The sequence below is a fragment of the Xyrauchen texanus genome, chromosome 37, assembly GCF_025860055.1.
Source record: "Xyrauchen texanus isolate HMW12.3.18 chromosome 37, RBS_HiC_50CHRs, whole genome shotgun sequence".
Classification (NCBI taxonomy): Eukaryota; Metazoa; Chordata; class Actinopteri; order Cypriniformes; family Catostomidae; genus Xyrauchen; species Xyrauchen texanus.
In genome coordinates this window covers 11,037,307-11,062,053 of record NC_068312.1, presented here as the reverse complement: position 1 = coordinate 11,062,053, position 24,747 = coordinate 11,037,307, and the positions used below count along the sequence as shown (strand labels likewise).

Below are 24,747 nucleotides of genomic sequence, written 5' to 3'. Positions count from 1 at the left end.
AAATGTTTTAAATTAGTCGCATGTGTTAAGTCATTAATTTCAACAACTATTTTTTAAATAGGTGAGTTAGACAGGAAGAAGTGAAGAAATAGCAGCCAACAAGAGCCCAGCATATAGGTAACTCCTTCCATAAGGAAGATAGGGCAGTTCTAACACTAAGGTTATTAAATTCTAAATAAGCTCATGGGACTTAATTAGAATATTTTATGAGAGTGATTGCTTCACTTAATGAGACATTGTTTGCAAAAAAAACGTTTGAGAAAAAAAAAAATATTTGACACCTTTAAATTCATATATTTTTTGTTTTATACGCTTGATGCCCAGAGTGTGCAGAAATACAGAGGTACTCTATATTATGTAAGTTTTTATTTGTTTAAAATGTTGGTTACTAAATAATTCCCATATTTCTGTTTATGGTATTTCATTGGCTAAATGTGGAAAATTTGAATTAAAGAGAATGAGTAGATGTTTTAAAATGTTTGACTGTTAGTATACTTTAAAAATAGCTGCAATTTAAGATTTAAGAATTTGTCTATTCTTTCAATGGTTACTGTGTGCTAAATATGGATAGTTTTAGTTAATCAATTTTGCCCCCAAAGCCCCATGCTGGGAATAAACTGGCTTGAAACTCTTGTGGGTGCCTAATGCTGTTATTTTGTAGTAATTACTGACTTTGATGGTGGAAGATGCTGGAGAGTGCTTTTGTGGTGTTCCGCAAGGATCCATGTTAGGGCCAATATTGTTTTCACGAAACAATATATTTTACTGCTTGGTCCAGTGATTTGAAAATGCAATACTTATTTTTATGACTATGCAGATGACCTGCAGTTGTATTTGTCTTTGAATCCCAATAATCTTACTAATTGAAATGTTCCTCAAGCATGTATTTAAGATATACAAAATTGGATGGCATGTAATCTTCAGTTAAATACTGATTAAAACAGAAGTTGTTGTTGTTTTTAAGTCATTTTTAAGATTGAGTCAGCACTTATTCAGCTGGCCCCAAATATTCAGCAGGTAGTGACAAATGTGGGCATCTATTTTGATACAAATGTAAATTTTGAATATCACATTAGGAAGTTAGTTCAGTCTTGTTTTTATCAGTTTAGGAACATTTCCAAGGCTAGACATATCTTGAGTTTTAGAGAAGCTCATACATGCTTTTATTTAATCTCACCTTGATTATTGTAATACCCTGTTCTTAACTTTAAATCAACGCACTTTAGCACGGCTACAATCTGTACAAAATGCTTCAACTAGACTTTTAATCATATTACTCCAGTTTTAGCTTCTTTGCATTGGTTACCAATTAATTTTAAGGTTGATTTTAAGATTTGATTAATTATATATAAAACATTACGTGGTTTGGCGGCAGCATTTTTAGCAGCACTTTTAAAATCCTATGAAACACTTTTTAGATCTTTTTGTCGTGTACTGTTGGCTGTTCCAATATCCAGATACAAAACTAAAGGTGATCGAGCTGTTGTAGTGAAGGCCCCACAATTATGGAATAATATTTTAGATCTGCTGAATCTGTCTGTTTGTAAGTCTTGTTAAAAAAAAAAAAACATTTGTATAGACATGCCTTTATTATTATAAAGGGACTAAATGTCTCAAATCTTTTACTTTAAATGTGTTTTTTTTGTGGGAATTCTATTTATCTCTGCATAATCTTGATCAAATAGTTTGATACAGATTTTTTTATTTTTTTATAAATGATACTGCAGTTGTAATCACACTTCAGACAGTTTGTTTGCTTAGGAGTTTACTAAAGTTAGCAGTTGTATCCTCTCTAGATGATGAAATCAGTGCTGTCAAAGCCAATGAGAAAAGCTTATTGAGATATCTGAAATGTTCTGTAATTGCTCGACAGGGTTTTTTTTTTTAGGTCAGGTAGTTGCTGAAAGCATATGGTGAAGACTCTTTTAGAGAGGTATTACTGCATGGTAATCTGTGAAATGACACTTTGTGGAATAGCAGTGTTTTGTGTGCTGAGAACATTTGTTGTGCTATAATATCACCTCCTTTATTCTTCCCTTCACACGAAACATGTTTTTCTTATCAATGTCAACAACAAAACGCCTGTTTATATCACATTGTATCTTCCTGTGAGTAATTACCATGGCAAACATAGTTTACACCAAAACAAAGTTACTACAGTCATTGTTGCTACTGTAAAACCTTAAGCAGAAAAAGAAAAGTTAATCATGGCAAACTTTGAATGGTGGCTTGACAAAGCATTGCTTGAAAGAATTTTTTTTTTTAAGCCTTAAAGCCTACTAAGTCAGAACAGCCTGAAGGACTATGCTGAGTTTTGTGGCTGTAGCTTAAAAGCTCTAGGTGGAGTTATAGTCAGAATGGTTGGTCTTGGTTTATGGATTTTGGAAAACAATTGTATTTAAAAATAATATGTATATTAAATAAGTTTGTCAAGCCAGTGCAGTTGAAATCGCATTAAAAAAATTGAAAGAAGCTTCCATAAAACCAAGTTACCATAGTTTTATTGTAATTAATAAAAGGTCATGGAAAACCTGAAAATATCAGGGAATTTTAAAATTGTGTTTTTTAGGCTCGGAAATTTCATTGAATTTGATACAATCTAAAAATGTATTTAAAAGCCATGGAAATTTCTATAGAGAATATCTTTTCTTTTTTGTGTAGGATTAAACTTGCTTGCAAGCCTTAGTTATGTCCAATTTATGAGTGAATTGTTCTTTTGAGTCGGTTCTTTTCAATGGATTTCAATGGTCTAAATGGTCCATTATCAAATAGATCTGAATCAAAATGATTTTTAAAAATATGTTGTCAGTGATCTTAAATGCCTGGAAAGATCATGGAAAAGTCATTGAAATGTGTTGTGGGAATAGCAATAACCGTATGTGTTGCATTTTGGCAGAAACATTGGTTATCAAGGACCATTTTTGTAAGAGTTGTCTCTTGGCATGCTTTTAGTTATTTCCACAAAACATACGTACATCAACTTCTTAACAACTGACAAAATTACTTAAAACTTCACATTTATTCTCAGTCAGTCCTTAAATAAGTACACTCAAAAAATCATTTTAAGATTTACACATTTCAATTTCATAACAAAATTCTAAATTGAATTGAGTAATCTTCAGTAAATTACAAATAAAATCTGAATATATTATACATGCCACATGAAACGTCAAAAACCAGTTTCTAAAACAGTTGTTTACTTGTTTGAGGCCAGTCCCTCAGTCAGTATTTAGTGTTTGGGTGTAACTGAATGTTTGGATTTAGTGAAGATGCAAAGCCATTTTGAAACAAAAGACATTGTGTTATTTTGAGCTCGCCTGGAGCTAATGAAATGCATTCAGCTTATGTGTCAGCAGTAGCCTGAGGGTCAAACCCATCCGTGCGGCGACAGCTGCACCAGAAACTTGAACCTCCTCCGACTTCATATCCGACTACACCCGCCCCTCCTCACCTCAACATGACAAAGTCCAGCACAGCTCCTCTGTTCCTCCCTCGTATTTGAATGTGAAAAGCCTCTTATGTGTGGTTCGAGGAGGGGGCATCTTTAGCCTTAGCAGAGGGCTAATGCTATCATATGGACTTGAGATGGATTAGGGTGAGCTGCGAACAGGTCTTAGGGCCTGGAAACACTTTTATGTTCCTTTTAAAACCAATAAGCATTGAATAAAAACATGATTGGCTTGCTCTAGAGGAGGTGACTCTGGGAGTGGGATTTAAAATAAATTTTAGAATTTTTAGAATATAGAATAACTTCAATTATATTGCACATTTCAAACAATAAAGCGGACCCTTATATAACCGTACTGTAACATTACCATGGTTCAAAGGTGTTATTAATTGTTAATATGGTGGTTTGATATATACAGTAAGGTCCAAAAGTCTGAGACTAATGATAATGCTTTATTTGTTTATTTATTTTAGAAAATTTGCTATATCGCCCTTTTTGTTTTAATGACAGAATGCACACGAGCTGGCATGAAATCCACAAGTTTGTGTAAAACCTGATGATCCGCATTATCCATCTTGATTTGGGAATGTTGCAAAGATCATCTTGTGTGCTTCAACGGAAGCAAGAAAATCTTACCATTTGTACAAAGAGTTAACATGGTCAATGTCACATATTTGCTTACATTTGATTAGCAACCTAGTAGTAGTGCCAAATCTTAAATATTTCTTATTCACGTTAAATTTTTTTATTTATTTTTTTAATTTTTTTCCAATATCCTTAAAATTGGTTTATTCTCAGGCTTAAAGGGCTATTTCACCCAAAAAATGAAAATTCTCTAATTTATTCACTCTTATGCCACCCCAGAAGTGTATGACTTTCTTTCATCTGCTGAACACAAACGAAAATATTTAGAAGAATATTTCAGCTCTGTTGGTCATTACAATGCAAGTGAATGGGTACCAAAATCCACATAAAGGCAACATTCTCTAGACGACTCTAGTGGTTAAATCCATGTGTTCTGAAGTGATATGGCACGTGTCAATATTTATCTGTTTCTCACCCACATCTATTATATTGTGTCTGAACACATGGATTTAACCACTGGACTCATATGGATTACTTTTCAAAACTTAAAAATGTTGGCACCCATTCATTTGCATTGTAAGAACCAACAGAGCTAAGATATTCTTCTAAAAATGATAATTTGTGTTCTGCAAAAGAAAGAAAGCCAAACACATCTGGGATGCCAGGAGGGTGAGTAAATGATGAGAGAATGTAAATTTTTGGGTGAACTATTCCTTTAAGTGAAAATACTGCATTTTCAATGTGGTCTCAGTCTACTTTTTAATCACCATATTTATTAACCATGTTGTTCTAATGGTAAATGGAAGGTACTTCAATGAATACCATGGTATTACCTTCATGATAGTCCCCAAATAACATGGTAGTGTCATTTGGATTTCCATTGTGTATTGTAATGTAAAAATGTTGCTTTAAAATTTTGTACTCTTTGTAAAGCGGATATAAGAGTTATAAAAAAAATAGCAATATCAATTAAAAAACGATTTAACCAAAACCAGAGCATAAATTGCATGCTAAAACTTTAAACAAGTCATTAGCAAAGCAGTATTTGTTTATTGCTAAAGGCAAGTTTTTAATCTGTACTTGCTTCTGTTCTTCAGTTTTTAAATGGACAAATATGGAGATTTATGCACATTACTAGTGTAACAGAATCTCAGTTGGTCATGTGGCTGTATAAAATTAGAATTTATGTATAATGCACACAATAGAAGATTAGCTGCTGTTTCTGTTCAAACTTAGCATTCTTTGACAACAAAACAGCTCATTGTAATGTGTCCATGCATTTGTGTTTGCAGCCTCAGCCATTGACTGTGTGTGCACTTACTTCTGCTGACTTTAAAGTAAGCGAACGATAGAAAGGTAGAGCGAGAAAGAGAGTGGGAGGGGGCTTGCATTGTTCAGCAGGCGGCTAAAATAAGGCTATCAATTCCACTCAGATAACCCCCGCATTTGCCATTGGCCCTCCGGCCACACCGTGACCCCTGAGGCCTGAACTCAGCGGTCATGTGACCAGGCTGAAACTGACCAGCAGGGCTGAAGCTGTGAGGGTGATCAGTAAGAGACAGAACAGGGAGGAGGAAGGAGAGAGACAGAGAAGAGGAGGAAGAGAACGAGTCATGAGGCCTACAATTTTCCTGAGAAGGATATGAGGATGAATGGATGACAGGGAGACCAGGAGAGACATGCAATGGATTCGTGGGAAGGTAAAGAGAGACAAATGACTGGAATGGTGGTTTTACGAGCTGATCAGAGACCACATTTAATGCTGATGTGTGATTGTAGGCAGGGCTGTTTAAATGAGAGACCCAGTATTCATGAGAAAAGCCCTTTTCTAAAAGGTTAATTGTGAATCCAATGTGTAGCTAATGGAAATATAGGTCTTAACCTAATATTCTTGATAAATGAAGATCCTGCATTGATTGTGTTGATTTCAGAGACCAGTTCTGAAAGGTAGACTGTATACCTGCTAAAGCTAACAGCTGTTTGGAGGGTTTGACTGTAGATTTTGTCTTCTATCATGGTATCAAGGATATTTTGCCTTTTTGGCATCCCTGAAATCCTCTATATCATTGTATACACACTTTTTTAAAGCCAAGAGACTGAGGAGCATTTATGGTGCAACATCATAAATATTTCATTCAGCTATCAAAAGGCACAATATATAAAAATATATTTTAGTTCAATATTAGTATTTTTCTCTGGAGAGGACACTGAATTTGTTGCACTCTTTAATAGGGTGCAGTTTGTATTAATGTAGATGCATCAACAATCTTATTAAATATCACATTAAAGATCCATTTATTTGTTTATGCTTTAAACCCCTTTGTAAACTATGTTTGGACTTATTGTCTATATGTGGTTTGTTAATGTAGTTTCTATTTATACTGAATTTTGTGGCCAGTGACTTGCTTTGTGACTGACTGTTCAATCATAAATCATTTATTTATGGATTACCTGTTTTGTTTTGTATTGCGCAAAGTGTTTATTTTAGTTTGCATTGCAATTTACATTGTGTCACAATTTAGTTTACTTTATTTAGCTAGACACCAGATTCATTTGTGTGTGTGTGTGTGTGTGTGTGTGTGTGTGTGTGTGTGTGTGTGTGTGTGTGTGTGTGTGTGTGTGTGTGTGTGTGTGTCACTGATAAGTCCTGGATGTGTTTAGTTAGTTTATGGTGATAGTGTGCATACTGTGGTATGTGGGCTGTGGCCCATCTGGAAAAGGTTTTCTGGGCTGAATGGGCAGCTGTCTTCATCTGATGCAGAGCGGTGGTCTGCATGGCTCCACGCTCATCTGGTTAAACCCCCGACACACACACACACACACACACACACACTGCCCCCACGCCCCCTACATGGTTTTATCACTGTAGCCCAAACTTCACCCCTCAATGCACTAGATTTTATCAGTTTGGCCACATAATTGTATCTCGGGTGGCTTTGTATTGATGAGAGACCTTGTTTGGTGCAAACTTATCCTTTTGATTTCACTCAGTTAAGAAAACGCTTGAACATATAAAATAACTATTTCTTTAAGACACATTTTTTATATATGCTTTTTATCGTAAGTGGTCATTAGGTGCCCTTGGACCTTGACACCAAAATGGCAGTATGCATCTCTGCCAAGCAAGATGCATTCAGCTTTCTTTCTGATGTTGCTGACATTTCAAATCTTGAAAAAAAAAAAAAAGAGTCGTGAAGTGTGGACTGGAGTGTGGCGTTAAACACAGACGTGCTGGCTACTGTGTAAATGTGATATTAGCTCTGTCTGCTGCGTGTTAGTTTTAAGCTGATTTTAGCCAAGCAATTAGCTTTCTCAAAAGCTGGTGTGAAAATGCGCTCGCATGATGGTGAAAGGTGCGAACGGCTCTCTTAATTCTTGTACTTTGAGCCTCTGCCTCATTTACTTGTTTCATCTACTTTCACTGAATCACCTTTTGGTATGTGAATGCCATTCAGGAAGAACATGCATCAAATGTTTCAAATAGTTGAACACATAAAGGATTCCGACGGTTACTGTAAAATACCTCTTATACCTCATGTCTCACATTTCTGCAAAATTAAAAATAAAATTTCACTTTGATTTAAACAGCTTGGCTAAAAAAATTATCTTCACTCTTTTGTAGTCCAAATATACACACATTGTTATATAGAGAGATGTGCAGTGATGAGTTATAGACTTTTATTGGCCAAGCAGATGAATTAACAGGTTTTGGTTAATTTTATGCTATGAATAGGCCGATAATCATGTTGGATTGGTAGATTATATTTCTAGATGTTAGTTCAATTGTCATAAATTATATTGCAACTAAAATATATTTCGATAATAAGAAACTTGCTAAATTGTTATGAAAATAATGTCACAATGCAAAATGTGTCTGTACACATTACGGTAATGAGAATTTGGGGGATACTCTGGCTTTATTGTCATGAAAATGATGAGGCAATTTAAAAAAAAATTGTCTGTGCTTGTTACGATAATGAAAATTAGGGGAGTGCACTTGCTAAATTGTTATGAAAATAATGTCATAATGCAAAAAAAATATTTCTGTGTGCATTACAGTAAAGAAAATTTAGGGAGTTCACTTGCTAAATTATTATTACAATATTTTCACAATGCAAACAATAAATGTTTGTGCGCATTATGGTAATGAGAATTTGGGGAGTACACTTGCTAAATTGTTATAAAAATATTGTTACTATGCAAAAAATAAATGTCTGCGCGCATTACGGTAATGAGAATTTGCACTCGCTAAATTGTTTTGAAAATAATGTCACAATGCATTAAAAAAATGTCTGCACATTACAGTAAGAAAAATTTGGTGATTACACTGGCTTAATTGTCATGAAAATTATATCGAAATTTAAAAATAAATATCTGTGCATGTTACGATAATGAAAATTAGGGGAGTACACTTGCTAAATTGTTTTGAAAATGTCACAATACAAAAAATAAATAGCTGCACATTACAGTAAAGAAAATGTGGTGATTAAACCTGCTAAATAGTTATAAAAATATTGTCACAATGCAAACATTATATGTCTGTGTGCATTATGGTAATGAGAATTTGGGGAGTGCACTTGATAAATTGTTATGAAAATAATATCACAATGCACAAAAATAAATAGCTGCATATTACAGTAAAGACATTTTGGGGAGTGCTCTTGCTAAGTTTTTATGAAAATAATGTCAATGCAAAAAATATATGTATGTATGCAAAACCTTAACGAGAATTTGCACTTGCTAAATTGTTTTAAAAATTATGTCTCGATGCAAGCAATACATGTCTGTTTGCATTACGGTAGTGAGAATTTGTGTAGAAAGCTGGCTAAATTGTCATCAGAATAATATCATAATGAACGAAATGAATGTGTGTGCATATTACGGTAAGAGAATTTGGGAAGTGCTCTTGATTAGATGTCTTCAAAATTGTGTCTATACAAAACAATCTTGACCGCTCTGTTTATAAAGAGAGATACAGTAAATCACTATTGTGATGTATTCTAAACAAGCGATTTTGACTAAAGGATTTTGGTGCCTCTGGGCAGCACATGGAGAGAACTGTAGCTTTGTGAATGAATTTGAATGTCACTTGATTGGAAAATGCCACAGTATTGTGCTCGAGGGTGAATATGTTCAAGGGTGGTATGTGAAAACACCATTGTGTATGTGTGTATGTGAGTGTGTGTGTGTGTGGGGGGGGGGGGTTGGGGGGGGTGCTGAAAAGCCAGTGTACATGACTCCACCTTCTCCTAATCCCATTCTCCTGCTGCCCATCTCCTCTGTTTTTGTTTCCGACCGAAGGGGGTAAGCTCTGAGGGTCTTCACTCATCCCTCTGTCTCTTTTCCTCATACCCCTCCTGTCTCTTCTTCCTCTTCCCTTTTCTCCTCTCTGCCGCTCTGTTTTTTTCAGGCATTTTTCTGTTTAGCTCCATTCTTCACTCTTCCAGGCAGGAAGTCACCTCTCTGGCATGGTGAGGAGGGAGGGGGGTAGGGAAGGTTCGGTCAGAGCTTAGGAGTGTTTGTGTGTGTGTTTGTTTGCACATACATATGGGGGAGGGGACTTTAAGCTATGTGAAGATCAATAGCAGTAGAGGACGTCAGGGAGTAAAGATTTAGCAATTCTGGTCTAAATTTAGTCTCAACTCAACCGGTTTAAAAAGTGGTGTTTCCACCCAGCAGCAAAATTGAAAAGTGAACTCTCTTTTCATGTGGACACTATTTTCATGGCCACGCTCAGCGCAGCTCAACCCGCAACGACCATGCGCAAGGCCGTATCTAATTTTTACGAGAGTGCAAATTCTAAGTGAAATTTTTGTGCCAGCGCAAACCACAAGTGGGCATGTGTGGGAGTGTTTGCGCCCTCCGTGTGTATATGCGCTCAAACTTTGGGTGTATATTAACATAGTAGCGCAAAGCGCAATTTGCTATTTTCTTGAGAAATAGGTAATTGCGGTAATATGCTTCAAAACCACGTCTGTTTTCAGAGCAAAGTCTAAACTCAGTTCTTACATTTGCAGTTTGGAGATTCCACCAGCAGGTGGTCATAAATTAATTAAATTGTTTTGAGTGAAATCGACCAGTAAATGTGAAGTGCCTACAAAAATCCAAAACTTAACCTGAAAGGCAGATCCAGTAACTGTTAATACAAGTCATGATTTGTGTGTCACTTGATCGATATGATTAATAATACTTACATTCTCTATCATTGAATGGAGCCTACATACAATTCCTGAAACACATTTTCCGAGCGTATAAAAGGAGCATGTCACTGGCATAGAAATATTGATGCAGTTAATGCAAAAAAGAAAGCAAGTCCTTATTTCCATTCATCTAATTACTTGCATACTGTCCATTTTCACTACCAACTTATGAATGTGCTATCTTTGGTTATATCACTAGTGCTTGACAGGGGATTGACTATATAATAGGACGCAGATGTTGCAATAACCAGATAAAAACCTCAGAATTAAAATTACACTTGGCCCAGCCCATTAGTGCTTTGCCAAACCCACTTGCGCCTAGACTTAGCGCATGCTTGCACGAAAATATCAAAACTTCATGCCCACTGACTATATATATATATATATATATATATATATATATATATATATATATATATAAAGAAAACAAAGGTAACACTTTTGAATAAGGTTGTATTTGTCAACCTTTTTTACAGAATTTATGAATCTTGGTTAATGTAACTTGTGAAAATACATTATTAATACTACATTAGTTCATACTGCCTTTTTTTCCATGGAAGAAAGTAAGTCCTACGAGATTTGAAAACAAATTTTTGGGGGACGATCCTTAAAATGAAACCCCATTTGATTTGCTTTTAATGATTTGTTGAAATCTCAGTTTAAAAAGGAAAGATGCCAAAAGTCGGAGCCCTTGACTGTATTAGTTTATTTTAAGATACTGAGATGTTTGCAGAAATGGGGACTGTTTGGATCTCTGATCTGGGGACCTAAGAAAAACATCTGCCCATGAGAGATCAATAGGGCTCGGTGTCTTGTGTAATGTTTGCAAATATTTCAGTTTTTGATGTGCTTTATCTGCTGATGGCCTTTATTGATTTTGTAAAGCTAACTATAGACGCTACTGAGAGACCAACAATGCCGTGGATGTTGAAATCCAGTGATGTGGATGAACGCGTCAATATTCTGATGTAACTTCGCTCCTCTGCGCTTCTCTAATGCTGATTTGCTGCAAGGTCCCAAGTTTTGCTCTTTGTTTCATCAGCATATTTGGCCCTCTGCTGTTTTCAATAAGCTTCATGTAGCCACAGTTAGGTCAGTTATTGTTTTTTGGATGTGCAATTAACCTCTAATCAAATTAATAAAAAATATATAACATTTTACAAATTAAACGTTATGATGTTTAGTGAGACCTTAACCTTGTGCACTATTTCTAGGTTGCTAATCAAAGAAGCAAATATTCAAACTGTTATGCTGATCATATAATTTTTATTTGAAAATGATATTGCATCAGAAAAGGCGAATAAGACTTTTGAACCTCACTGTAATTAAATTAAAAATGCTATATAGAAGGGGCCTCTGACTTTTGGATCCCAATGTATATGACTTTCCACATCTTTGTTGGCAAGTGTTTGGCTAGACCGGGTTCAAACCTTTGAATAGGCAGTTGTTAAACACTTCGAGATGCATTTACATGTAGCACAAAGCTTTTCTTAAAGCTGTAGGATTAATTTATTCCAAGTAAGCGCAATCATTTGCTTTACATTAAGACTGAGCCTCGGTGTAATTACTAAATGCTAATTCCTGGGCTCTTGTAATGGTTATAAGATTACTACAGTGTACAGGTCAAAAGCTGAGCTAGCCATGACTCTGAAAGTGTGGAGCTCAGAGTATTAGCATTACACTGTCCTTGCTACAGATGTGGTCAGCGCAATGAACCGATCAGAATAGTATCGGTGGGTACTCGAAATCAATCTGGATAATGAACAACTTCAGGAACAATGTCAGTATTGCAGCAATACATGTTAATAATCACAATCCATTAACTACTTTTATACACAAATTGTGTTGACAGCATTAATCAAGCTCAACCATTCAACTCCGTTACCAAAGTTATTGTGAAAATAATCTGTCTTTGATTTATATGAAGTGTAACCTACTACTGAATATAACTACAAACCTTACACCCCTACTGAGTGGTAGTTTCATTTAGGCTGCAACCCTTTTAGTGCACCTTCCTGTTACTTATTTTCATGTAGTGTTTGTATTATATTTTATATATTATATATAATATATGTAGATATTTTTATGTTGTTTATTTCATGTTTTTCTTTACAATATGGCAAAACCACATAAAACAGGCTTTAAACCAGTACACATCCTTTCACTGACCATTTGCTTAAAAATCAAATAGGAAAGAAAATATATATATATATATATAGTTGACTCTATTTTGCACAATATTCATCAAATTGGCAGAAACTTTCCAATACATTTGAATAATGTACTTGAATGAATGAGATTTGACTGGTGACCAGTTAAACACATGTAAACATGATAAAGAAAGGAATGCATACTGATACGGTTTTTTAGAGAATATGGAGAGAAAAGAGGAATCCAGTGAAAGCAAGTGCTAAAAGAATGGAAAAGTACAGCATAGCCCCCACCTGCTCAGCTGCGATTGATTGTAATGGAAACAAAAGACAAAGCCCTCAAAGAGAGAGGTAGTCCTCTGTCTTTCTCTCGCATTCTCCCCATCCTCCGCCATCATCTGTCCTGTCCTCCCATCCTCCACTGCTTAACCACACACCTGCCCGGACAAATGGTGACTCTCATCCCAAACATGTTTTATATAAGAAATATATGCACTTATAAAAATACATCATGATATTCAAAGTTTCTGGCAATAATATAATAGTTACAGTTAGTGTTATTACTGTGAAATCAGAATAAATTAATAATATGCAATGTATTATAATTTATTACTTTATTTTTTAACCCCGGTGGAGACGATGAGGTTCCCAGTTTTGTTGTTACAGTAACTGTAGTAACTATGGTATTTTGCCATTAACCATGTTCAATTTTAATTTTCATGTATATAATATTATTTACAATATTTTATATCTCACGTATATAAAATGTTGAAATGCAGAAACTAATAACATCAAATATGCAGTATAACACACACATTCAGCACTTGAGTTGTTCTGTTTGTTTGGCCGATCCCATTTTTTTTTTAAGTCTAATGATAGATAAATTGAGCATTCGGTTCAATTTTTGACTTCTTTATTCTGGTTTTCATGGTGGAGATGGAAGCATTTCATTAACATGCTGATATCAGCATGGTCGCTTTGGATAAAAGCATCTGCCAAATGCATAAACGTAAACGTAAATATCAGTGTCAGTGTTCAAAACCCACACACTCTGCATTTCTTGCTTGTAGTAAAGTTTGGAATGAAACTAGGCCTGATTTCAGGGTAACAATGCAGGTTTTACTAGGTCCAGTGGGGAGTCTCAGCTGTGTGTGTGTGTGTGTGTGTGTGTGTGTGTGTGTGTGTGTGTGTGTGTGTGTGTGTGTGTGTGTGTGTGTGACACATAGCCCAAGGCAAGATGAAGGGCTCAAATCAAGAGTAAAATCAGTCTTCTTATTCCACTAAAAACGTCACAAATTCCTCTCAAATTTGCCCAAATATCTCTTGGGGAAAACAATTACATAAAGGAGCTAAATTTAACAAAACATTAAGAACATACCAGAGTCACATACCATTCCCCACAAAACCAATAGAAAGATATAATAATCAGTAATACAAAGATACAGTATATGCATATTAAGGTATATTAATAGTTAAGTCCTTATCATCACGGTATATGTTGTACTGCCTTTAATTTATGCTAATTCCATTTAAATTATTGGGTAACACTTAACAAGTTTCCATTTGTTAACATTAGTTAATGCACTATGAACTAACAAGGAACAATTGTTTTTTTATTAACTAACATTAACAAAGATGTATAAATGTTGTACAAATCTACTGTTAATTGTTTGTTCATGATACATAATGCATTATTTAATATTAACAAATGGAACCTTATTGTAAAGTGTTACCAATGATTGATTCACAGTGATATTTTTTCTTTTTTATTGTAATACCATACAAAATGACAGTATTGCCATAAGGAGAATCACCATTGAGAAAAATGAAAATGATAAGCTAAAAATATAAACGTCTAGATGCATTATGAAACATTAAAAATGGCTGAAAATGTGCTCAATTGACAATCAATTTAATATTAATGATCCTAAAACATGCTTAATTTTTTTTTGCAAAATCTAATTTCATGTGTGTGGGAGGGAGAGGTTCACCCAATGAGAAGTAGCAAAACAAACATACAAAGCTGTATTTTGAGAGCAATTTTAAAATTATTTCAAAACTTGACAGTGATCACTCTTACAGTTTTCCACGGTGAACTCAAGGCAGTTGGACCCGCCAACTGATTGGCAGGGCAGAATGAGACAGAGGCGGGCCGGTGAGAAGTGACACTGTGGGATCAAGTGTGTGAAGGTGTGAGAGAACTGCAGGTTTATAGGGTGGCCATGCACTTGAAAGAGAGGGTGACAAATTTAACTAATCAAAGAAGGCTGAGGTGTGAATAAAGGAAGCTAACTTTGGAAGCAGTGTTTTCTCATTAAAGGAAGTCAGTCATTTCACATACACTGGTCAATAATTTATGGTTTCAAATGCATCCTGCATAACACAACATTTGTCTGGAATTCCAGGCAAATGGCTTAAAGAGACAAGGAAAGGTCAGTGTTACAGTAATGCATATGGGTGTCCTCGCCATTTAAGAAATATACCACCAGTGTATGAAGTCATAACCAAATCGTATTGAGAATGCAAATGCATATACTGATCATTTTTTATGATCAGTATATGTCAGGTTTATGTAGTCCAACACTGAAACCTGAGAATCCTTTCTCATCTAATTTAAATGAATGCAGTTTTCATTAGCAAGATTAAAGCTTTAATTAACATCTGCCATTAATGGATCCCTTGATGTGAAGTGGACCGTTGCAGTCTGTTTGCTTAACGACTCTGAATTTAGACTTGCTGCTTGCTGAGTTTGGGTTAGTTCAACCAGCTTTGGGCTTAGTTAAATCAGGCTTAATGGATGTGTATTGGATGTAGATGAATGTGTCTCTCAATTGTCTGTACTCTGGGTTGAATATAAGAGAAGGTTTGTAGTGCATTAGCTTTGTGGAGTAAACTGTATTACAAAGCTACATTTTTTTTTATTGCTGATTACATAAATTTTTTTTTTTTCAGATTTATTTAATGGTTACATTATTATACGTTGAATGATGAATATAAATCAACCAGGCTTACTAATTTGGGTCTGTTTTCATTGCATTCGTTATTATTAATATTTTATAAAAATAAAGTTTCCATTTGTTTAAACAAAATGAACAAATGACAAGCCGATTTGATATCTTTTGAAATGAAAAACCAACATTCAAAGAAAAGACCTAATTGTCCTATATTTGGTATATTTGATAACCGTTCCAGCTTGACCAATGGTTAATTTTGAGTAAATATTGCATAAAATAAATACTATTTAATTAGCAAAATACATATAAAAGCTTTAAAAAAAAAGTAGTCTCGTTTATTGAATTCAGCCACAGTGAAATCGAAAAGAGTAGGTCGACATTTCTTAACCAAAATTCGGTATATGCTTACTGAAATTTTAAACACTGCCCCCAGTGGCCAAAACAGTAAGTGTTGTAGAGCGTATAGGCATGTGGGCGGGTAAGCATACTGAAACCGATGCAAAAGTGTGTGGTGGGAAATGTCGCATGTCAGTGAGTTGGCATACTGTCGGCGATTCTAGGTTATCAGAACTTTCAGAAAAAACATGCTGACTTCCTGTGTAATCACGGTGATTGAATTTGTGTTTGCACGCAATGTATCTGGCTTTGCTTCTATATATTATGCACGAGCGGTCTATAAATTGGCTGAGGCTTATCTTAGGGCGGCTGTGGCTCAGTTGGTAGAGCGGGTCGGCCACTAATCACAGGATTGGTGGTTCGAATCCTGGCCCACATGACTCCACATGCCAAAGTGTCCTTGGGCAAGACACTGACGCCAAGTTTCTCCCAATGGCAGGCTAGCACCTTACATAGCAGCTCTGCCGCCATTGGTGTATGAATGTTTGTGTGAATGGGTGAATGAGTCAACAGTGTTTTGAATACCGATAAGGTTAAAAAGGTGCTATATAAGTGCAGACCGTTTACCATTTATCTGATGGTAAGATCTTCTCTGCGTGACTCCTGCGGTACAGTATAGTAAAGCTCTCAGTATGTAGTTCACCACAGGTATCTCATTGCCAATGCCATTCAGATGGTAATACCCCAAAGCTTTTAGAAGTCTTCTGTTCTGTATTTAACAGATCATTGAGAGCCTGTCCGCATGTTCCTTCCCAGTGTCTCTGAAAGACAGAGAGACAGGGAGAGATGGACAGGAAGGGACTCAAGAGACCCACAGGGTTGAAACTGGTATTTGTAGTGCCGATTGCTAAGGAAAGCATCATTACTACTATTACTCATGCTTAGGATTAAGTGTTTTCAATAAACCCCTAACCCTAAGGCCGTGTGTCCACCAAAGTGTTTTTGCCAGCTGAAAATGCCAGGCGCTCTTCTGAAAACGTCCAGCTGGGGTGCGCTTGAGAGCGGTTTGGAGGCGCAGCGTTTTTTAGGCTGAGACGCTTTGGTTGCTGTGATATGGAATATTGTGGAAGCAATGTGTTGTAATTACCTAATTTCACAGATAGTTTGTGTTAGCACAAGGAAGAGTACTTGCTCTGGATGAAGGGAAGGCTGAAGTATTATTTTTTCATATTAATATTTAGGTAGTCCGGGAATTTCATCTGGTACAGACATGAATACTCAGAGACCAGCAAACTGTGTTTTATCCAAAGTTGAACATTTTTCAACTCTCGGCGACCAGAAAAAAAACGGCAAGCGCACGGAGCTCAGCATGGAATAGATGCTCAGCACCTCATCACACTGATGGCTTTTTTTTAAATACTTGGCGATCCTTTTGCAAACAATTGAAAAAATATGCTTGCCTCAGGAAATAATGCTTTGGCGGACACATGGCCTTAGTGTTACACTTCGGCACGTAACTTGTCCTACAACATGCCACGGACATGAATGTAGCATCGTAATGGTGACTTTTGCAGAAAGATTTTTTCCCAGCATTCATCTGGCTGAAATCAGAACCATCCAGCTCCGTATCAGACTAAACATTGTTTGGAAATTGTTGGTGAAAATCTGATAGACCTTATTCAGAGCAGCGCCATCTTTGATAATGAGAGGTATGGAGATACAGTCTTTTTAATGGGCCGTACTGCAGTTTAAAGTGTTTTTGTATCATTCCGTGGTCAAAACATTGCTAAAAATATCTTTCCAAGAACATTCCGTTGCCAAAAAATTTTGCGAAAAATCTGATGGGATCCAGGAGCTTTATACGGTTTTGAGCCATTGAAGAGATGTTAATTCGATCCCTCACATCCTCGTTTTCATTCACGTCAAATATAAAAATTCACGCCAATGTGAATAAGGTCTATTCTTAACACCCCTAAAACCCTCAACTGTATCCGTGCACTGTTGACCCCTTCTTAGTACAGAAGACCCATCTGCTCCACAGAAAACATTGAAGCATTAGTGCTTTGAAAGCTCTACAGAAAGATGGCAGAAAAAAGGCAGCATTTGCACTGTAATCATACTGTCCTATAGAGGAGTAAATGGCATGTCAGATGGTATGAATGGCCTGTTCTTGACTCTGCTGTAATGATGGGCCTGTGGAACTCCCTCTCATATTGAGAATGAAAAGGTGCTGGGCCATGACCCTGCTTTTATGACTTGAACTCTCTGTTAATGGTCCACAGTCCCGGCAGTTGACTCCACCACATTCTCTGCTAGCAGTAGTTTGTTTGTATTTGGTTTTTTTTAGACATTTTCACACAGCACACGGATCCTTGTTTGTGTTTATCAGTTTGATTTTCGATGTACAGGTAGCCATACTTTTACATTTTTTATGGATTTTATGGTTTTACCTGACTGTCTATCTTCTTTATACAAACGGTAAGATTTGACATCTTAATGGCACTGAGAAGTCAGAATAATTTTAGTGAATTGATTTGTTCGGATGGTTCATTTCTATAAATTCAACGAATCAATGACTCATCACTATATATATATATATATATATTAGAGAGAGAGAGAGAGAGAGAGAGAGAGAGCATTGTATTTATTGGGTTTTTCCATTAGCAAATTGTTTCCTCAACTAGAATATACATTAGAATTTGTCTGTAACGAAAACACAAAACAATATCTAAATAAAATATAATAAAAAAATCAGTTATTTTTTATTTTTATTTTGCTGTTTCGTTCAGTTAAATTTGTTGTGTCATCACTAAAAAATGTATAAATAGTTTGCAAAAAATTGCTGTTTGTCATTCAGTTCCTATAAATGCATTGACCAGTTCAATGAGTCATCACAACTAAAATAGACATTTAGTGGAATGGCAATTTTATTGCTATAATTAAGGCCTATAGATTGTATAAAATATTGTGTATGGTTGATACTCATAGTTTTATTTCCAAGCAAACTTCTTGTAGATTAGTTATTTACAAACTCGTGGTGAATCAGGTCGACCGAATGATTAAACAGAATTTTAAGTAAGGATGATTTGTTTGCGAATAGGACATCACAATGTTCTTAATGATTTCTCATTGTTATACTTTCAAAAAAGTTCTTAAAATGAGAGATTTTCAGACTCTTTGTGAATTGGTTTTGCCGAATTATTAAAACTAATTGTTTTAAATATTGAAAAGATCCCTAAGGTTTGGTATTTTTATTATGTTTTCTTTGATAGCAATTTCACTACTGAAACACACACATTAAAATACTCACTCAAATATTTGTCCATCATTTTGATTGAAATCTGACAAAATGTTTAAGTGATTTACAGTGTTTGTAAGCAAACCTTCTAGCTTCAAGTCGAAATAGGAACCTTTAAACTGGACTAAACATCGTCTGGAAAGAAATGTGACAACCCTACTCCCTCAACACCCCTATATCCCTCAACTGAATCCAAAGTGTCCAAATTAAGAACAAAGTTCTTCTAGTTGAGTGATTTTTCAAACTTTTCATGGTTTAACCAAATCATTAAAAAAGAACTGTGTAAAAGATTGATTCTTTTGCGAAACTGAGATTGATCTCAACATCTTGATGACTGTGTTTTGTCAGATTCTTCACCCTGAATTCATTCTTGGCCTCTTTTTTCAGTCCTCTGAGGTTTAGTTAGTCTTCTAAAAGCAGTAGTGTTGTCTGTATTGGTTCATTAGGCAGCCAAGGGGGTGGGTGTGGGTGGTGGCTTCAATGTTAGCTGATATCATAATTCTGACAGCGGGCGAGCAGGACAGAGAGGTGAGGGTGGAGGTAGGGAGGGTTAGTGTTTCCGATGCTCTTGGTTTGAACCCTTTCTCGCTAAGTCAGTCGTAACGCCACAGTAGCGGTGAGCAAGCATATTCTTCTCGTGGCCACACCGTTCACGGTTACCATGGTGCCCACCCATCTGGTCAAGGACTCTGGTTTGGGTTTGGGACTGGGGGAGGGTGTGTATGTGGGTGTTACAGTGTTTGTTTCTCTTAGTGGGAATTTGGTCCTTCATTCTTTTTATTTTTTAATTTGACTTTTTCTGTCATTTAACATCAAGAATTAAACCCTTGAGTTCTTTTTAAACCTTTGAATTTCCAAAACACAAAATGGATCAACCTTTGCAATGCATTTAACTTGTGTAATTACATCATTTCATATGTCATATTTCTGGATGAATTGTAATATTCTGCAGGAAATAATGTAGGGTAGCTTAATTTTATCTATTGGAATTTGATTGCATCATGAAAAATAGTCTATTATTGTATTTTGGTTAATATTTTCCCCGATCACAGCATGTGTAACATCAACAAAAAAGAGCAATAAAGTCAAGGACATTTATTAAGAAAGCCATGTTGTCTTTCTGGTTCCCTCAATTGTGGCATTTTAATTTTGTTTCCTCATAGCAACAAAATGAACATTCAGTAAATAGGTAACTTATTGCATAAATGCAAAGTATTTCATGTTTTATGACGTTAATTCCTTTCTCTATATCTGTCTGTTTCTCTCAGATGACCAGGCTGAGCAGCGCTCCTGTCTCATTTGTGGAGACCGCGCCACAGGACTGCACTATGGCATTATTTCCTGCGAGGGCTGCAAGGGCTTTTTCAAGCGCAGCATCTGCAACAAGCGTGTCTACCGATGCAGCCGCGACAAGAACTGCGAGATGTCGCGCAAGCAACGCAACCGCTGCCAGTACTGCAGGCTTCTCAAGTGCCTGCAAATGGGAATGAACCGCAAAGGTGAGAGACCGAATCGGAAATCCTGATACTTTGTAGAAGAGTATCCATTATGTGTAATAAATGTAAATAAATACATACTTGCAGTTTGTAATTCTTCTTGTTTCCCACTAATAATGTTTTTAAAATCCTTAAAAGAAGATACAAAATAATTAGAAGCAGAATATTAAGACTTATTGTCAGTGAAATGGTCTTGAATTAAATGTAGATTTTTCATACGTTTAATAAATGGGGATAAGAATACTATGCAGTTTGGCTTCACAAGTAATTGCATCTTTTTTAAGGAGTTTTAGATATATTTATTGGAAAACAACAATACTGTTTAAGAAAATTATTTTTGCAATGGGTTTTTATCCCAGCGGAAATATTCTGCCAAAATCATATCTAGAATGTAGCTGGTTTTATACGATTCTAGTGGCCTCAACCAGTTTAGATTGTTGATCAGCTTGACGACCAGCTGTTGGGGCCAAAGTCAACCTGGTAGTCCAATTTGTCGGAGACCTGGTTGAGCAGGTTAACCACGTTTCAAAAGACAGTTTGACTAGCTTGACCACCTTAAACTGGTATGACCTGTTTTTTCATGCAGGGAAAAGTTCAGTTTGACTGGTCACCAACATGTTGTGTTTTTTAAGCTGCTATATACTGGTTTGACCCCTTCAGCCTACTTAAACACGAACAACTGACCTGCTCAAAATTTGAATCAAGCAAGACCACATTAGCTGAACATTATTGCCAGCAAAACCACCATTGGTCAATCATCCTCACCAGCTTTGCTATGCTGGTCCACTAGCAAGACCTACACCAAACCAGCTCTAACCAGTATAAAGAAATTCATAGAAATGAAAGCTGGTCTTTTCAGCAGGGTTTGTTTACTGGGTTGGGGTTGATCAGCCACTCGGCTTGTGATTTCTATCAGTATCACTGTTTTTCATTGATTTGTTCAATTTGGGACTCTGAACAGTTATTTTTGATAGAATACTTAATAGTAACAGTTTTAGAATAAAGAAAAATCCGCTCTAATAAATATAGCATAGTCAAATTTGACTGATAACACATAGTATCTAAAACCAATTTTTTTCCACAACCACTTTTCACTAATATCTTAGATAAGAAAATCATGTTAAATAGGTACTTAGAGGAGCAGAGCAGAAATTGGGAAGAAAGTGTGGAACTACTTCAAAGACTGGTGGCCTTTAGGTGAATTGCCTTCCTAACTACAATACTCCAATGACTCCTTAAAACTGTGATTATAAGCCCTGCCATTGCAATGGGTAAAACACACTCAAGATTTGACATAAAACTCATGTCAAATACAGCTGGTAGAAAATATTTAAAAATAATCACCACTGCCCTCTAGTGGCCATTGCATTCATTCATAATTGCAAATGGTTCAGGTAAAACACTCTAGTGTTGCAGTAATTTGAATATACAAAGGAAAAACTTTTAGTGCGAACAAAAAAAAAAATGTTAAAGGAATAGTTTAATAGAATTTTAATTCTCTCATTATTTGCTCACCCACATACCATGCCAGATATCTATGACTTTCTTTCATCAGCTCTGTAGGTCCATACAATGCAAGTGAATGGTGATCTGACCATTTGTAGCTCCAAAAATCACATAAAGGAAACATAGAAGTAATCCATAAGACATTGGTTAAATCCAGATTTTTAGGATAGCGGTATAGTGGATCTGTGTGAAAAACACATACATTTTTTAGTTTAAATCTCCACTTTCACTTACAATTTTACATCTGAAAATCAGATGTGGTGCTGGTTTAGTTTCACTTTTACATCTGAAAATGAAAGTTAAAGTAGATATTTGGAGTAAAAAAGGAATTAAATATTGATCTGTTTCTCACCCACACCTATCCTATCTCTTCTGAATACATGGATTTACACACAGGGATCATATGGATTACTTTTTCCTTTATGTGATTTTTGAAGCTTCAATGTTTCGGTCACCATTCACTTGCATTGTATGAACCTACAGAGATGAGATATTCTTCTAAAAAATCTTCATTCGTTTTCTGCTGAAGAAAGTAAGTCAAAAACATCTGGGATGGCATGAGGGTGAGCAAATTATTTTTTCATTTTTGGGTGAACTATACCTTTAAGGATGACTTATTGCTTTAATGTAGCATATTAATAATTTTAAACATATCAGAATGTTAATGAAAATATTAATGTTTGAAAACTCATGTAATACTCTTGAATGCATACTAAACATCAATTTTGTAGTTTTTGTATTGTATCAAAGTAGAAGTACTAAACCAAGTCCAGCTCTTTCCTTGTGCTTGGATTGTAGAATGAGTATCTTTTGAAAATCAAGTTGCCATGTCTGCCTTTCTCCCCCAAACTATTTTTGTTGAAAACATGCTTGTATTGTTGTTCTGTGTTTTAAATCTAAATCCCCTTGATGGGAAAAACAGAAACCTCTTTGTCTGTCATTTCCATTCGTATGTTGAAAAGAGGCAAAGCATTTCAGAGGCCAACAGAAATTCTCATTTTGAAGGTAAAATTCTTATTGAATTGACTCGCAGCTCATTATTTGGTTTTGTGTTTCACAGCAATCAGAGAGGATGGCATGCCAGGAGGACGAAACAAAAGCATCGGTCCCGTACAGGTTAGCATAATGCTTCCCTCATTCACTGTAATTACATCGACACGCTTATTTCAAAATGAACTTTCGCATGTGCAGACATGCCATGCCCTGATCTTTCTGCTCACTAAATCTTTTCCATACTATGCTTTTGATCTTTGCGTCATTAAGACTTTTTAAACTCATTCATTAATTACACTGTCCCTGCCCTACCACTGATCGAGTGTTTTTCATCTCTTTTCATTTTCTTTTAAAGCATATGTAGCGTTTGTGTCTGTGCCCCCTTAAGGTGTGAATAAAGGAAATAGAGCTGATTAGTTTTGGTGCAAATGAAGACAATTGGAATTGAGGTTTGGGATAAATAGGCCGGCTTGCCGATTAAGGGCCTTGTGACCTCAGCACAATTTAAAGATGTTAATTTCATTAGCGGAGTCGCTGTTCTCAAGGCCAGCGGTCTAGTGAATAGATTGCTTTGTCATTCTTCTCATTCATCATCATCCGACCTCATCAAGTCATTATATTTGGCTTCTTTTCTACATTTGTGCGAATATGGAGGTGAATGGCATTGTTAGTGAAATTTATTTATTTCTAATTTTAGAAATCATGTCATAATCTGGCATTTCGTGTTGTTTTAGATATTTGCATATGCTAGCACGTACTTCAGTACTTGGCAATTTTCTATAAAAAATATTTTATATTTTTAATATATTTCTCTAAACATCCTTAAGGAATAGTTCACTCAAAAATGACAATTGTTATCATTTACTCACCCTGCTGTTGTTCCAAACCTGTATGAGTTTTTGTTCGTCCGTGAAACACAAAAGGATATGTTTGGAAGTATGTTGGCATCAGTCACCATTCACTTTCAGTGTATGGAAAAAGATACAATGGTAGTGAATGGTGACTGTTCAATGGGAGAACAAAAACTCATACAGGTTTGGAACAATGGCATAGCCAAGGATGGGCCTGGGTCCACCCAAATTAGATGCAAGGCCACCCAGAATATTAGAGATTATTGTATGTATATATTTACAAAAGAGTTAAAAAAAAATGTGTGAAAGAAAGGTTTGAAGGCGCCACTTCTCTGTTGTTAATGGCAATTTGGTTCAAAACAATTTGGGCAAAAATTTGCCCCATCAATTTTTATTGAGGCTCACCCAAAAGTAATTTCCTGGCTAGGCAGTTGGTTTGGAACAACTTGTGGGTGAAGAAATAATGACAAAATGGATGGACAAAATGGACAAGCAAAATTGTATAAAATATAAAATAATATTTTAGGTTTATTTTTCTTACCCCAAGGGCAAATTGGGGTATTCTTTAAACCAGAAACATTTTATATTGCTTTTTTTTATATTTTTTCACTGGACAAAAACACTAATGTAATATTGGAATTATAAATAATAATGAATATTAATTAATAATTAATCATTATTGTAATTAACAAATAACAATACAATTAATAATGTAAAATATTATCTAAAATAATAATAATAATAATAGTAAACATTTTGAAAATATGTTTTTGCAGTGTAGTGCACTGACAAATATGTAATATTAGTATCTGTAACCATTTCCCCTGGTAAGCCATGTTTACTATTTTTGTATTTAAAAAGGCAATTCAGGTATAAAAGCTTAGCTTTGTTACTCCATAAAGCGCTCTTGTTTGCACCTGATCCCATCCT

General features: G+C 35.6%; 1 protein-coding gene across 1 annotated transcript in view; it reads left to right on the top strand.

Annotated features, from left to right (window-relative positions):
* Positions 1 to 5,616: 5,616 nt before the first annotated feature.
* Positions 5,617 to 24,747, top strand: part of LOC127630618 (nuclear receptor subfamily 6 group A member 1-A-like) — a 28,903-nt gene continuing 9,772 nt past the window's right edge. The window contains exons 1-3 of the mRNA XM_052108239.1: positions 5,617 to 5,733; positions 20,240 to 20,470; positions 23,034 to 23,089. Coding sequence (XP_051964199.1) covers positions 5,718 to 5,733; positions 20,240 to 20,470; positions 23,034 to 23,089 — 303 coding nt within the window. The 5' untranslated portion in view covers positions 5,617 to 5,717. The remainder of the gene's footprint in view (positions 5,734 to 20,239; positions 20,471 to 23,033; positions 23,090 to 24,747) is intronic.